General features: G+C 43.4%; 1 protein-coding gene across 1 annotated transcript; it reads left to right on the plus strand.

Moving 5' to 3' along the window:
• Positions 1-428: 428 nt before the first annotated feature.
• On the plus strand, positions 429-15,532 carry LOC135490716 (uncharacterized). Its single transcript, XM_064776107.1, has 18 exons — positions 429-575; positions 979-1,931; positions 2,454-2,587; positions 2,990-3,094; positions 3,480-3,706; positions 4,017-4,359; positions 4,530-4,694; positions 4,960-5,302; positions 5,528-5,705; positions 5,891-6,145; positions 6,256-6,374; positions 6,508-6,705; positions 6,968-7,247; positions 7,470-7,568; positions 7,800-8,008; positions 8,097-8,275; positions 8,368-8,643; positions 8,920-15,532. Exons 2-18 carry the CDS (start codon positions 1,009-1,011, stop codon positions 13,656-13,658), a joined length of 8,772 nt encoding a protein of 2,923 aa, XP_064632177.1. The 5' UTR covers positions 429-575; positions 979-1,008; the 3' UTR covers positions 13,659-15,532.
• The last annotated feature ends 840 nt before the right edge of the window (positions 15,533-16,372 follow it).

A 16,372-nucleotide genomic window follows, 5' to 3' on the forward strand; every position in this document is an offset into this window, starting at 1 on the left:
AAAAAATAATCGAGGGTCAACCATTGAACTTTTGAGATATGTTGAATTTTGCACAAATCAGCGAAAAACGCACCACCTGGCACTTGACGGCATTCAACATGGGGCCGACGCACATTCCAATTTCAGTGTACACATACGTCGGCAACAACAGTAAAATACATAGTTTCTTGTTAGCCGCCTATTGAGTAGCGCTTTAGGTTTTAGAAACTTTAAAAAACATGTCTTTGCCAAAACAACTGCTAAATCAACACTGGCATACTATGAGAACCAAGAAATCAATAACTTTTAAGAACTACGGTTGAGGCTTGGCCGCGCATGAATACAAAACACTCCCTAATAAGACCAAGGAGAATATTTTTAGTTCAACATTGTGCCTACAGGTGGCCGACTCAATGTCCAGCGGAAGTTACGTAAAAGAATCATGGCGGCCCAATTTTCACTTTCTCGGGATCTTGTCATTACAAATAAACATTAAAATATCACACTTATAAGATCATTTGATTAGGATTTCAACCACATAAATGAAAACTGCAGACTCTAATCTACGAATTAAAGCGCCTGAATAGCAAAACCAGGTGAGATTAGAGGACACATGTTGATGGTTTCGATCCCTTTGTGTGCAGTGTGTGTTTGCACTGCTGATTGCTGCTCTCAACTTCACAATCCACTAAACTGTTCTGTGCTGAGCTTCCTGCATGCATTGCACTGCATCATACAAACCTTGTGTGCACTTGGGCCTAACTACAGAATAGCCGGGACAGTAGTAGCTCTGTACATTATGTACACTCTGTCCCTCTGTACGATTATGTACAAATTGTCCAACTCCAAGTCTCTCCTCCCTTTGCATTTCACATGATGATGAAGATTTAGGTAAAAAAGGAAGTTCAATGACTCTAGTCTCTAGTCTCTGACTCAGTGGCTGCCTCAAACTTTCAGATTTGTCTTGTTTGTAGCCGTGGAATTCATTTGTCTTTTCAGGTTACGATGGTTTAACCTCGGGAGTTCCACATGGAGCCCGATAAACTCTCTGCCCTGTTGAAGGGCCAGCTTACTCAGCAAGACTACCTCACCTCTCAGAATGAGATTGTAGCCAATCCTACTCAAGGGGAGGCTCCTGAGTTGGACACGAAGTCTGAGGTGGTGCCGAAAGTATCTGCTGCAACCCCTGAGTCTGGCAGTGAGTTTGACCCCGAGTCGGAAAATGAGAGTGAGGAGAGTAGTGCAGAAAGCGACGATGAGGATGATGATGATGATGATGATGATGATGATGATGATGAAAGTGAAGGTGAAAGCGATGAAGACGAAGATGATGAAAATGAAGAATCCGAAGCAGATGACAGTTCCAAATCAGGAACAGACAACAGTCCTATACCAAGTGAGACTTTTAAAGCTGAAGTCAATGTGAAAGCAGACATTGGTTTAAATGTTGAAAATGGAGCAGACAAGGAAGGTGGTGATGGGTTGAAGGAAAAACTGGAGATTAATGGTGGGAAGCCACATTTTCCCCCTGCGAATGGAGATGTTTCTGTTGAACAACAGATGGACTTCAAAGATGATTTAGATGTAAAAGATGAAGGTGCACTGATTGCTGGTGAAATTGTGCCATCTGGGAAAACTTTTGAAAGTGACCCAGATTTGATGAGTGCGATTTCTGATCCTAAGTTTGGGGAAGAGTTGGGGATATCAAACGGTAGTGATAGTATCCTGAAAACTTCTGATGGTACTGCAGCAGATGTAGAGCAGTCCAAATCAGAGGCTGGTGGAAAAGAAAAGGAAAAGGAAAAGTCAACAAAACCAAAGCGTAAACGAAAGCGTGCTGCGGAGGGCGGTGAAAAGTCCGAGAAAAAGAAGAAGAAGCGAAAGAAAGAAGATGGAGAGAAGAAAAAGAAGGGAAAGAATTCAAAGAAGAGTAATGAAAGAAAAAATATCAGGTAGGCCTATGATATATGTTTTCTTTGTTCCAATGAGACCTCAAATCAAGAGGTAAATGGAGTGCCTTACCAGAAAATTGCTTCAGATTTCAACGAGATAGCACTTTCAGAATTTGCCTGCCAAAAATGAAATATGTACCTGCCTTACCCCAAGGTCACCCTAATTAGGTTCCTTCCAAAACGCACTTCCATTCTTTAATATACTAATGGTGTTTGGTGAAGATGAGACAATTCCTGAATACTGGTTGTCTGTTCACTAGAGTACCTGTTGCCATGGTTACCAAGTTCCCTGCTCTGAGAATTTTTCTCAAGGGTTGCAGACTCTGGGGATGGCTTCTGTAAAGCATGTTTGGGGTGAAGGTGGAGTGGGGGAGTGAATGACATTGGGTGTTGAGTCAGGGCAATGAAAATGTGGGGAATTATACAAAGAATGTTCTCTTTATTGAATTTGCAATATATGGAGATTCATTCATGCATACTATGACATCTCAGTTGTCAACTGTTCCTTTTTCACTTCTTCAGAAAAATCTTCAAAGAAGGTGACCTTGATGAGAACACAATCACTGCCCAGCAGGAAGAGAAAGAAAGGAAGGAACGTTTGGCGGCACTACAGAGGAATGTCGCCAGTAATATGCACCTCAAAGCTCTGCTAGAAAGTAAGACATGTTGTCCAGAATCCCTTTGTGCAGGTTCACTAAGCACAACACCAATGAAATTAAAACAAAATTTCAATACTTCTTATGCCTATGGAAGAGCCAGATGTGAATTTTACTTTTGCAGCCAATAAACTTAGTTTCATGTCTGTTTCCATGGAATACAGAGTATAAATCCCACCGCGGTATAAATTTCATGACTGGCATTGGCAAGAGGGCAACATCAGCTGCTGCTCGCCAAAAGAATTGGTGTCTATAAATGAAATTTCTAAAATGTGATGGCGAGAAGTAATCTGTTTAATAAATTGCAGCATGCTTCAATTGGTGAGCAGCTACTCTTTGTCTTGGTTTCTGTCCTCTTCAATTCAGTTCTTATGTTGTTAACTTTACAAATCATATTTTCAGCTGATAGTGGAGAAGAGGAAGAGGCAAAGGAGGATATTGTCGTCCTAGATAAGGGTGATCAGGTGAAGCGTACCGGCAAGTATGCCGCTTTCAAGCCTGCTCGAGGTAACCAGTTTGCCACTTCATACCAATTTATTCATGTCTAGATCAAATGTCTGTAGTTTTGATCCACAAAGCTCTATCTTGTTTGAAGTATTGAGATCAGTCTTAAAAAACTTCTTTGTCCAATGCATGGTCCAAATCTTGTTTTTCGATGTTGTTAAGATGATTTAAAGTGATGTTGGTCATTTAGAATGTGTTTCTGGGTTTTGTCTTGCTTTAGGCATTTCGGAACAAAAAAGTTGAATACTACCAATGCAGTACCAGTACTTGTAATTGCAAGGAAGAATCCGTTGGACTGCATTCTGAAATTACATGTATGCTCCAAACTGTATGAGTGTGTTTGGTTTTATAAGAGTCTTCAACCTCAACCTTCGACCTTTGTTTTCAGATGTGATTGAATTGTCCAGTGATGATGAAGATGATGATGTGACGGTCCTAGAAACACCTGAGGAGGAGATCGAAATTGAGGATCCCAACAATAGCGGTTTGCATGTTGATGATACACTCAATGTACCTGATGAGCAAGGGCGGGTGCTTGTCAATGTGGGTCACCCTGGAGATGAGCCGGATATATTCCTCGCTCCGCAGATAGCAAAAGTTATAAAACCACATCAGGTAAGAAAAAGAGTGACATATGGTTTGGTCCCCTTGCTTTGTGATCAGGCATCAAGGTATCCTGGGTCAGTGAATCAGGTTTCTTTTTTCTATTTGACCAGTTGTTAAATTGAATTGTTGCCCTTGTGTTGACCTTCCACTTGATGACTATGCAGCCATTGGGTTTTTAAGGCTGCAGTCATTAATCTGTTTCGAGATGCTAGTAGGCCTGGGGACATAAAAAGGGTCTTGATATAAAATATAAGCCACCATGGAGAGTTACATTAGCGTTATTGATAATCTATTTCTCTTTTATTCTTTCTTACTTCAGATTGGTGGAATACGTTTCCTGTACGACAATCTGGTAGAATCCGTCAACCGGTTCCGAACCAGTCATGGTTTTGGATGTATTCTTGCGCACAGCATGGGTCTTGGCAAAACCATTCAAATGGTCTCCTTCATAGACATTTTCTTGCGGAATACTGATGCGAAAAGTGTCTTGGTTATTGTTCCCATCAACACGCTTCAGAATTGGCTAAACGAGTTTTCCATGTGGATTCCTGAGGTGCCAAATCCGGATGAGACAATGAAGGACCAAATCTGGCCACGGGAATTCTATGTTCACCTCATCAATGATAACCATAAGACAACAAAGGCCCGTGCTGCTGTAATCCGTAAGTTTTGAGTTTTTAACATTAGTGATCCGAAATGACCCAGCTATGCAACCTACTTTGTAGTATCGTACAGAAGTCAGTAGCCACTTAATTTTACTTTAGAATCACGTATGTACAGTGGAATTTCTTTAGTAGGTCGCACTAACTTGATATCTTTGTCTATTCTCCAGAAACATGGATGAAGAAAGGTGGTGTGTTATTGATGGGCTATGAGATGTATCGGCTGCTGGCCACAAGGAAGGCCACAAAAGCCAAGAGGAAGCCTGGCAGGAAGACTGCCAATTCCCAAGTGATTGATTTGGAGGAAGAGGATAGGAATAGAGAACTGGCTATGGGTACGTAATGATGCTGGTCAAAAGTATACTCAATACTTGTCACCTATTATGGGCGATTTTGTATCTAGATGGGTCTTTGTAACAGCTACATTTAATTTGGAGAGTTTCCATATATCTGCCAGTCAAACACTCAAACTTTGACTTCGTGAATTCAGAAAATTATCGATAATCTAATGAGGTCAGGGCACAATTGTGTCAAGTCATTATGAAAATGAAACCTGCACTTGGGTTCAGCTTTCTTAAGTGTTTGAATATTCTTCTCCAGATATCCAAACGGCCCTGTTACGACCTGGTCCCGACCTTGTGATATGTGATGAAGGTCACAGAATCAAAAATAGCCACGCTAGCATTTCACAGGCATTGAAGAACATTAGAACCAGGCGGAGAGTTGTTCTCACTGGTTACCCGTTGCAAAACAACCTAGTCGAATACTGGTGCATGGTGGATTTTGTTCGACCAAACTACCTCGGTAACAAGGCCGAGTTCTGTAACATGTTTGAGAGACCAATCATGAATGGCCAGTGCGTTGATAGCACACCAAACGATGCTCGGTTGATGCGTCATCGAGCTCATGTGCTTCACAGTCTTTTGGAGGGCTTTGTGCAAAGGTAAGTCCCCTACCAGGGCAAAAGGGTTCCTTTGATATTTACTTCCATTGAAAAGAAGTAGTATTCTTGATATGTTTTCCTACTTCTGCAAATCCAAATAGTCTCTGTGTCAACAGTCAGTTTTGACATTTGGTTCTCCTGCTGGGCGTTGTCATTGCCATTTATGTAGACTTCATAAAAGTTATTCCTCTTCTGAATACCAAGATCCTCTTTCACCTTTTTCAGACGAGGTCATGCTGTTCTCAAGGATGCGTTGCCCACCAAAGTTGAGCATGTCTTGTTCATCCGCATGTCACCAGTGCAACGGAAGCTCTACCGACTCTTCATGGACAGTCTAACGGAGATGGCCCTGTCTGGTTGGGCAACTGTCAACCCATTGAAGGCATTCTCAGTTTGTTGCAAGGTAAGCCTAGATCTTTGATTTTCAACACACATTAATATCAATCTTGGATGCTCCTTTGTAATTGAGTTTGTCTGGAAGCCATATACCTGTAGATGTCTTTTGCACTGGTTTCTCTTTGTTAGAGAGATGCGTTGCTGACTTGCCTATCCTATCACTTATTTGTCACGTTTATTCCATTCTTATAGATATGGAACCACCCAGATATCTTGTACAGAATCGTCAAGCAGATGAGGAGTGACGCCATTGAAGATGACCTTGACCTTGGCGAGACGGCTGACGGGAAGGCAGGCGAGGATGGCGTGAGCGTGAAGAAGCCTCGCGGTCGTAAGAAGAAAGCACCAACACAACCAACACCAGTGTTTGATCCAGTGACGGGACGACCGTTTCCGGATGTGAACTTGTTCTCAGATCGGAGGATGGAGACAATTACTTATGAATGGGTAGGTACATGAAAGCAAGTCTTAATAAGCATATAATAGCCTGTAACTCTTGTTATGGTACGGTCTGTGCCCGTTCTTTCAGGGGTTAAATCCACTTTCTTTTTCTCCAGGCTGATGATGTGATAAAAACCTACTCGCCTGGTGACTTGGTGAATGGTGGTAAGATGGTCATTCTCTTCAACATTATTGAAGAGACGATCCGAGCTGGTGAAAAGTTACTTGTCTTCAGGTAAGTTGTCATTGACATTTATATATTTCCAAAACCAATGTTGAGTCATTATGATTGGTCTGATGTATGAATTTTAAAAGGGAGATAGATCGTTTTGGTAAAGTCATATTCATGAATACTGTCTTTCTTTCAGTCAAAGTTTATTCACTCTCAACTTAATGGAAGAGTTCTTAGGTCGGAGGAAGGTACCAGATTCAGACGACAAATGGGCCAAGAATAAACATTACTTCCGATTGGATGGCAGCACATCGTCCCAGGAACGCGAGAAACTTATCAACTTGTTCAATGCTCCTAGTAATGAGAATGTTCACTTGTTTCTGCTGTCAACAAGGTGAGATTTAGTTTTTCAAATAGATTAGCTTGTAAAGCAAGATGGCAATGCCTTGTTTTGATGATTTGGCATAGTTCTGTTGGTTAAACAGTTGGTGACATGCAGGATTGATCAGCCAAACACGGCTGCAGAAACTTTCTTGGGTGATGGTTGGTTGCTGCCAAGTGCCTGTCTATCCTCTGTCAAGTTTGCAGTATGTTTTCTGTACCATAACATTAACAATGTTCATGTAGCCTTTATTCTAAATCTTTTTCTCCGACAGGGCTGGCTGCTTGGGCATCAATCTGGTCGGTGCTAGTCGTGTTGTCGTTTTCGACGCCTCCTGGAACCCCTGCCATGACTGCCAAGCCGTCTGTCGTGTTTATCGCTATGGCCAAACCAAACCGTGCTACATCTACCGTCTAGTCACTGATAACACATTGGAGAAGAAAATCTATGAGCGACAGATTAACAAACAGGGGATGGCAGATCGTGTTGTGGATGAGATGAATCCGCAGAATAACTTTACCAAGAGACAAGTGGAGTCACTGTTGCATTATGAGGTGAGTTCTTTTGGCTGGGTTGGTCAGAGATATTTGAAGTTTCGAAATTTGGGGGATGTTTTTTATGACAGTCTGGGGCGGTTAAGTGTAAAATGGTGTTAATGAAACTTCTACCCACAGAAGTTATGATATGCAGTTGAAGTCTTGATTAATATGTAAGCAATATGTGCCATAGTTTTACTGTACGCTAATACTGAAAACCAATATGTCATATATCTCCAGGATCAAGACTTGCCTGTGATGAACATAGAGTGTGTGGAGAATCTGACAGATCCAGTCATGCGCTTGGTTCTGAAAGACTATTCAGTCTGGCTCACTAAGGTATGTGCTGTTGCCAAGAATGCAGAATTCATTTGAATGATAATGCCTGTAGCTTTTAAATGTGCTTTATGCTGACCAGGACCTTATGTTTGTTCACTGGACCACGACACCACCCTCCTTGAGTGAGATTAATGAACTAGAGCCTCTTATCAGCAAAGTTTCCTGTTTCAATTCAGTATTTAGTTTTCCTATACAGCCAGACCTTGAATTGTTTGAATCATTTTGTTCCAGGATCCTTTTACACATGAGTCGCTCCTCATTGACCAGCAAGACTTGCGGCTGACCAAGGCAGAGAAGAAGCTTGCCCGCCAGAGCTATGAGAGAGAGAAGAAGATGAGTTTATCCAGTTACCAGCGACCATCATATCAGGCCTACTACCCGAAGCCCGGCGAGATGGCTGGTGCATCCAACTCTTACAGGAGTGGGATGCCAAGAACACTGTAAGTTCATTTGTAAAACTTGGAGCAGGGGTTTTGAAATTGGCCAACAGCAGCAGATCTGTTAACATGCTCTTACTCTCGGTTTTAGGTCGTTGGCGACATCACTGCCAAACCCTGGTAGTTTACCTCCTCCTCAATCCATGGCTACTCCAGTACCAATGACTCTGAAGAAAGGGACCCCTGGATTTGGCAAGGGTTTTGATCTCAGCACTGGTCATAGTATGAACCATACAGGCGTGACGGTCAATCAAGTTATAACAACCACAGGTAGGTGAAGCCATCGTACTTTTTGTGACCTAATTTGTTTAAAACAATGAATCTCACTGGCAGGAAAATAAGTATTTTCTTCCATTTTGCAGAAATTGTTGTCCCTGCCACTACCACCAGCACAGATACAACTCCACAGATCAAAATACCACCAGGAAAACAGATCCTAGTAATCAAGACACAGAAAGGTGTTTACATCCGTACACCAGAGGGGAAGATCTTTGCTGTGAGAGGGGGAGGTGGACCTGGTGCACGCAGTGCCACTGCCTCAAAACCGCTTGGAATGGAAGTGACCACAGTAACGGGAACAACGTCGACAGCGACTGTTTCAACAGCGAACAGCAACAGCAATGCCGATAGCATGACTGGTAAGCACACTTGTCAGTGGTTCTATGTAAAAAGTGTAAAATGGCGCTTCCTTTGGTCAGCATGCATAAAGTTACTTTCTTTTTGCATTTGAGAGTACTAGGAGGACCAACCTGCCATCTGCCATATAGTGGCTGGATTCATCTTCCAGGTTCTTCCGCCAACGAAACAGGAATGCCTTTTGTCCACACTAAAAATACATTGATTAAATTGAACACCCAGTATCAGGTACCCTTTCTAGTAAATCAGGTATCCATCCTTCCCTTTCGTCATTTCAGGTTTCGACTCCAGATCATCAGGATCCCCACGTGTTCCATCTTCAGTTTTAGACCTGATGGATGGTTCATCCCAAGACTCCATGTCCTCTTCCACAGCAAGCGGTATGACCGGCCTCCTACGATCTGCTCTTATGAAAGGTCGCCAAGAAGCTGCTAGTCATCCACCTGGCCCCTCCGTTCAACCATCAGTCGCACCATCACCGCTGACAGCACAGTTTTCATCGTTATCCACGAGCAGCCATCATGCGTCCCCTGTGCCATTTACGCAAGGTGCAACGATGCCGCACCAAAGCAGCCACCAGGCGTCGCCAGTTCCGTTTACACAAAGTCATAGTAGATTTGGAGCTAGTCCGATGGAGAGTCTTGTATCAATGGCTACAAGCAAATCGCAGAAACTTCCCACAAGTGAGGAAGGTGAAAGTGCGGGACAAGAAAGTGAGCAAACAATGTCTGGTACCAAGATCGGGTCAATGAACGTACCAGGGTACAACTCCATGATAGATTATCAGAGTCCGACATATCCTGGTTCTTCTCAGAGACTACCAACCACAACCACCAGCACCTTTGTTGAACCCAAGCTATCATCACAGCTGAGTGGTTGTGGAATGCCAAAGAAGCTTGTCGATCCTTACAAAATGCCTGTGTCTGGTAGAAAGCACGAGTCCAGTCACTCAGTGGCAGATTTGTTGAATACAAACCGCCGTAGTGCACCAGATGATGATCTCATGAAATCTGGCTATGATGAGACAATGGAGGATTATGATTCAGGCGACTCATCCGGGATGTCTGGTTTGTTTCCAGATGTTGATTTTGACACGCCTATGCCAGGTGTTGCGCAGGCTTTACCAGCTTCGACATCAGGTCCACTTGGGGTTAAGCAGATGCATGGAAGCAGGCTTCCAGTACCTCAGCAAATTCAGCGCCAGATGTTTGATCACCAGGCTGTTGGGAGAGGAAGAGGAATGATCAGATCTCATGTTGGTTCAGCTCCTAACAGAAAAGAAGAGGCAGGGATGTCATCACTGCGAGCTGTACAAAGTGATCCTCCCTTGGGAACTATGAGCATGGACGAATCTGGACCACGTCTTGGTATTGCTGACTACCAACGAGCTGTGACCAAGCCTGCTGCTGGAAAAGTTCTCATGGGCAGAGGAGAGAGCAGGATGGCCTTCCAAGGTTCACATCAAGGGGCTGACACCATGGAAGAGTCCAGCGGACCCCCATTGAGCATTGCTGATTATCAACGTGGCCACAAGTGGGCAGGTAGCAGTAGTGGTACCACACAAGCTCTTGGAGGAGGTCTACAGAGGCCTGGTACAGAGAAGATGGACGAACCAGTGCCACCACTTACCGTAGCTGACTATCAACGACTTCTGACGCAGACTGATAAGGGCACCAAGCCTTACAGTGGAGGCAATCTTGATGGAAAACACGAGTCTGGTGTGTCTTCGCTTGGTTGTCTGCAAAGCCCAGGATCGGAAAGCATGGAGGATTCTGGTTCACCGCTTAGCATAGCAGACTATCAAAGACTTATCAACCGAACAGCAGACAACAAGCCCAATGTAGGAGCTGATGCCAACAGAAAACAGGAGTATGGTATGTCATCACTTAGTTCTCTGCGGGCAACCCCAAGCCCGGGGTCTGAAAGCATGGAAGACTCTGGCCCACCTCTCAGCATCGCTGATTATCAGAGACTTGTCAGCCAAACAGCCAAGAGCAGTGTTCCCAAGACTAATATGGGTACAAATAGAAAAGAGGAATCAGGGATACTACCTCCCAGTTCTCAGCAAGAAACCCAAAGCCCTGGGTCTGAGAGCATGGAAGATTCAGGTTCACCACTTGGCATTGCGGACTATCAGCGACTTCTATCCAGAACAGCCAGCAGCATTGGTGCCAAGGCTGATATTGGTACTGAATCGGACAAGAAAGATGACTACGGGATGCCTCCTGTTGGTTCTCTGCGAGAGATACAAAGCCCAGGATCAGAAAGCATGGATTCAGGCCCACCACTAAGCATTGCTGACTATCAACGACTTATCGACCGCACCGCTGCTGATAAAGGCACCAAGCCTAATATAGGGAGAGATCCGAATAGAAAACAAGAGTCTGGAATAAAGCCTCGCCATTCTGTGCAAAAGACCCAATGCCTGGCATCTGAACTCTTGGACGATTCTGGGCCACCACTTGGTATAACAGACTACCAACAACTTCTCAAGCACAGTGCTGACAATGCTGGTACAAGGCCTAATAAGGGAGGTCCTCCAAATAGGAGTCGGGAATCTGGGTTGTCGTCGCTGGGTTCACTACTTGACACGCAGAGTCCTGAGTCAGAGAGAATGGAAGATTCCGGCCCACCGCTGAGCATAGCTGACTATCAGAGACTTCTAACCAAAACAGCAGACACTACAAGTGCCAAGGCTTATGTTGGGACAGATTCAAACAGGACACAGAAAGCTGGGGTGTCCTCTCTTGGGCCTCTCCCAGATAATCCTAGTCCAAGATCAGATACTATGGAGGATACGGGGCCACCCCTCAGCATTGCTGATTATCAGCGACTAATTGACCAAACAGAAGCCAGTGCCAGGTGTGCAGTCGGCAGAGAATCTCAGATGTCCCAATTTCGCAACCCAGGTACTGCTGCTGGCAACGTTGGAATGGAAAATTTTGGGCAACCATCGAGTGGCCCCAAGTTCCATCGGTCTATTTCGCATCCAGCGCCTAGTTTGGCAACCAGCTCTCAAATTAGTACTGATCAGAACAGGATGGATGGGACAAGGTTGTCATCAGTGGTTGATCCAATTCCAGCATCTGGAAGCTTGGAAGATTCTGGACCACCTCTCAGTATAGCAGATTATCAACGTGCTCTGTCGAGAACATTAGATTCAAACCCGATGAACAGAGCTGGTGATAACGTTAGTATTGATATGAATATTAACTTAAGGCCACCTGCTCCAGTTCAAGCTATCAATGTCACCTCGAAAAAAAAAGGAAAGGCAAACCCACCTCTTGGAGCATCCGCACCAAAAAACGGCAAAAAACGTGGCCCGAAACCTGGATCAACAAGGAAGAAGGCCACCAAGAAGAACCCTGATGTGTCTCAACCTGCTTTTGGAGGTCAAATGGGTTTACAACAAAACCAGCAGGGTCCGGTGATGTCACAAGTTTCTATGAATATGAGAATGAGACATCCATTCATGGGAAATCAGCCAGGACTTTCTCACTCGTTGTCAGATTCTGGGCAGGTTGAGACAAACTATGGTCGAGCTGGCCCAAGGCCCATAGGCAGGGACCATGGCTCTGTTATGTCATTTGGATACCAGGGATCTCATGGTCAAATTGATCAAGACAATTTTGGTGAAGGAATGAATATGCCAGCTGTGAGCCAATCGCCATCGTTGGATAGAATGTTTGATTCTGATTCGAATAGTGGACAGGACCAGAACCAGAGTTTGATGATGGATTATTTGGGAAAGAGAGCAGCAAACTCTCCGCTGAATCAAGATGGGCAGGGTTTGGGTACCTCTCATTTAGGTATGGCACGTGGTAATCTAGTTACCAACATGCGTTCATCCATGGATATGGACATGGTTAGAAACTATTCCAATCCGCAAAAACAAGAGAATTTTGATATAATTCAGCAACTATATCAAAATGATTCATTGTCGAAGTCTTCAGATTTGTTCCCTGGAGAGGACACCCTGCAGTCTAATGAACTTGCAAACTTTCTTTCAAAGGAGAACATGGTCTCTTCAAGTGCTACTCATCGCCCTTCAAATGAGCTTTCTGGTTTGTATTCATCACCAAGTACGGCAACTACATCAAGTAGTATGTCAATGGGTTCATCTGGGAGGCAGGATTCTAGTGGAAGGTTGTCTTCCAGACTGGGAAATGATTCTCGTAACAGACTGCCAGGAGTGGGTGCAGATTCTCGAGGGCGAATGGCCGGTTACATGGGAGCTGAATCTGGGAACATGCTCCCAGATTCTAGTCATAGGATCACAAGTTCTGGTTCTGGAGGAAACGTAAGTGGACTTGGTTATGGTGTGAGTGTGAAACAGGAAGACTCGAGAGGTAGACTTTCTGGAATGGGTAATTCCAGTGGTAGGCTACCAGGAATGGGAAGTCCAGGTAGTAGGCTACCAGGAATGAGCAACTTTAGTCATGGATTTAGTAACACAGGAATGATGAACAACTATAGTGATATATCTGGAATGTCAGGCAATTCTGGTGATGGTATGTCCGGGCTAGGAGATTCGAATAACCCATACACTGGTATGAGCGATTCAAACAATCTAACTGGCTACCAAGACTCAAATAATAGATTAGGAGTTGGGGAATCAAATACTAGACATTCAGGACTAAATGACACAGTTTATTCACAGTCACAGTCAGACTTCGGTGCCAGCCAATCATATCTAGATCAAATGACCACCAGATCAACTGGGCAGGAATACGCTAGCATGTCTAGTCAACCTCAGTCAAGTCCAGGGACTCTGCCAAGTTTTAATAGTAGTTACATGCAGTCTGCATCAGAAATGAACATGTCACAGCCATGGATGGGGTCCACAATGGGCTACGAGAGTTCATACGGTGTTCAGAATACAGATGTGTACAGGGTACCTCAGGGGGCTTCACTTCAGGAGAACATGAACTGGTCCAACTACAACTTTCCAAATCAAACCACGCAGGGAAATCCCTCACAGTCCTTGATGTCTGGGAGTATGGAGAAGAATGCCTAGTTGGTCTCTTTCCTGGAAAGACTAGTTGTGGTTTCTGTTACCAAATGCAGGGCAATGATATAGTCGTAGAACTACTTCATTACCAACCAGTGCAAATCATGTGTACATCTTACATTTCGTCATGTAGTATTGACAGTTTGTGCAAATTGAGTTCTCGGCAGTGCTTGTGTTTTCTTCATCACATTCTGAACAAATGTTACTTTTTCAATCATTGCCAAATCACAAACCGTGCTAGGTTGTGTACTATCTTTAAGGTTACTGTAAACCCCAAATCTGGTAATTGGTGTATCAAAATTGCTGTGAACAAAATGTTTTTTAGGGTAGGGAGGTTTCATTAGAGGTTTACATTAAATGGATCACATGCCCTTAAGTTTGATGATTGGGAAAAGGCATTTGTTCACAGGTTGGGTAGCCATCAGTACCTTCTACCCAGCCAGGAGCACCTCCCCTTTGTAAATATTGCAATATTTTCTTTTAGTTTGAAATTTGATTTGCAGCTACAATTCATTTTCAGTGCATAATTTGCAAACACATATGTATGATCAAGCTTTTGAAATTGATTGACAACTTTTTTCTCCTTGTCATTTTTTTTATATCTGTGAGTTGATCCAATGCCCAAAGGTAAAAACAAGGACTACTGTTTGTTGCCTGGTAAGTTTGGGTTGGTTTTCTACTCAATTTGTGTTTGGTCTCAAGATCAGCCCAGAGAAATAGTTCCCGGTGAGAATCAAGGGGGCCTTCCAGCTTGCTGAGCTGGCCAGGAAAAAGTGTTGTTGGAAGGCCTGCCTTGAATACATAAGATAAGATTCTCGGTCAGCTAGGGAACTGAATTCTCCAGGTGAAGAGGGTTCAACCTATACCTCTCACAAGTGTTGTGAAAAGTCCAATCTTATTTGTACATTGTGTGTTCAGATCGTCTATAGTAGTCGCCTTGCATGATATGATGTATTCATACAAGAAGTTATGTGTATATGATGAATGTATGTATGTGAAGTGAAATTAAGTTTTGGGTCAGTCACACTCCACATGTTCAGGGTTTTGGAAATAACATGTACTTGACAGTGAGGCGGAGCCCTTTTTTGCAATGCAGCCTTTTGGAATTAGGGATTTATAAACCAGGTTTTGGAGAAAAGTTGGCATGGTTGTACATGTACTGTTAGGGGAAAAGGAAAATGACCTGACATTTATATTATCTACATTAAATGACCTGAGCAAAAAAAAGATGTTCCGAGTATAAAGGATTATTTTTTAAAGGTGGCCAATGTTCTTGTATTGAAAGGTTTTCAAACTTCAAATAGTTGGCCGACTTTCTTTGTATTCGTTTTGGTGCCTGTTGGATCTCCTTTCTTTGCTGGAAGCTTTGTGGAATATTTCAAAAAAAATTCAAATGATCCAATTGAAGATTTTGCAAATGCAATGGAACGTCCTTTAGTGGAACCTCTACTTGTTTTGATCCCAAGTTGGTCACTTCATGGAGGTATTATTACCATTCAATTTGACATCTGACATATTACTCCAGAAATAATATTATTCCTATGGAAATAAATACGATGTATAATACTGCTGCCTGGTTAGATAATGTAGGCCTACATTATGTTGTGTATACTATCTGGACACTGCAATGTGTATAGATATTAGAATTAGATGTCTGAGGTGGAGTTGTCTGTTAGGTTTGATATTCTTAATGACCACCTGAATACCTTGTGGCATCTTTGGGACAGAGGCCTCTGATAAGACATGTACTGTGCTCCTGTCTGCCAAGTGTCTTCATATCAGAATATCAAAATTAACTGAAATGATTTGCCCCGTAAGGGATCAGTATTGAGTGTTGTAAATAAACTAAAAATTTCTCAATAAAACATCAAAAGAAACAAGTGTTCCTTTATCTCGATCTGTAACCTTGAAAGCCAGCATGCATCCATATTTACCCATGCAGTTTAACTGGGCTTATTATAAACTGTGAGATGCGCAATGCGAAATCACAAGATATCAACCTCGGTGGAGTGCCATGCGCCACAGGCACAGAGTGACACATCAATTTTTAATTGGTCTCTGGTTCCTCATCGAGGCCCTCGAGCCTTGGATCCACTCCGCCATCCTGGACTCCGTTATACCAACGGTGGGGGGGGGGGGGGGGGGGGGGCGGTAACGGTCCAATTAACTCAGATGGTTCAGAATGCTGGTTCCAGTGGCTGCGCTTGTGTCGAGTTAGCACCAAATTTCTATACCCAAATCAAGCTAGCCCCATATTTCCAGCACCAAGTTTACTCGGGTCTTACTCGAACTCACTCGGGTAAAGTGTCAAGCTAGCACTAAATTTCCAGCCCCATTTTTGGAGTTTTTGCGTTAAAAAAACAGAAAAAAACAATAAAAAAATAAAAACACCACCATCGGGATTCGAACTCGCGCCCATCATGAACATCGGACTTTCATAAACTCTCCAAAAGACATAGTCTAAGCGGCGAATTTTACGTCACAAGCTTCCTTCCATCTGATTGGTTGAAAGTTTTATCGATGTACACTGTGTTGTACGAAAGGTTCTGGAAAAAATATTCCGCGTACGGTCGGGGACGATGCCCCGCATAGCCTCATACCACTCTCGTTCCTAGGTGTGACCCGAATTTTTCAAAAATATTTTTAAAGTAAATTTGGTGGTATGAGGCTATGTGGGGCATCGTCCCCGACCGTACACATGTGGTTTTTAGCAAGATCCG

This window comes from Lineus longissimus, chromosome 7 (assembly GCF_910592395.1).
Source record: "Lineus longissimus chromosome 7, tnLinLong1.2, whole genome shotgun sequence".
NCBI classification, from domain to species: Eukaryota; Metazoa; Nemertea; class Pilidiophora; order Heteronemertea; family Lineidae; genus Lineus; species Lineus longissimus.

What these genes read in the sequence shown, in the direction of transcription:
- LOC135490716 (XM_064776107.1), top strand. Translation starts at nt 1,009, where the DNA reads ATGGAGCCCGATAAACTCTCTGCCCTGTTGAAGGGCCAGCTTACTCAG. An exon ending in GAATAGAGAACTGGCTATGG is followed by an intron (nt 4,695 to 4,959) that starts GTACGTAATGAT and finishes ATTCTTCTCCAG; the next exon opens with ATATCCAAACGGCCCTGTTA. An exon ending in TCAAGTTATAACAACCACAG is followed by an intron (nt 8,276 to 8,367) that starts GTAGGTGAAGCC and finishes TCCATTTTGCAG; the next exon opens with AAATTGTTGTCCCTGCCACT.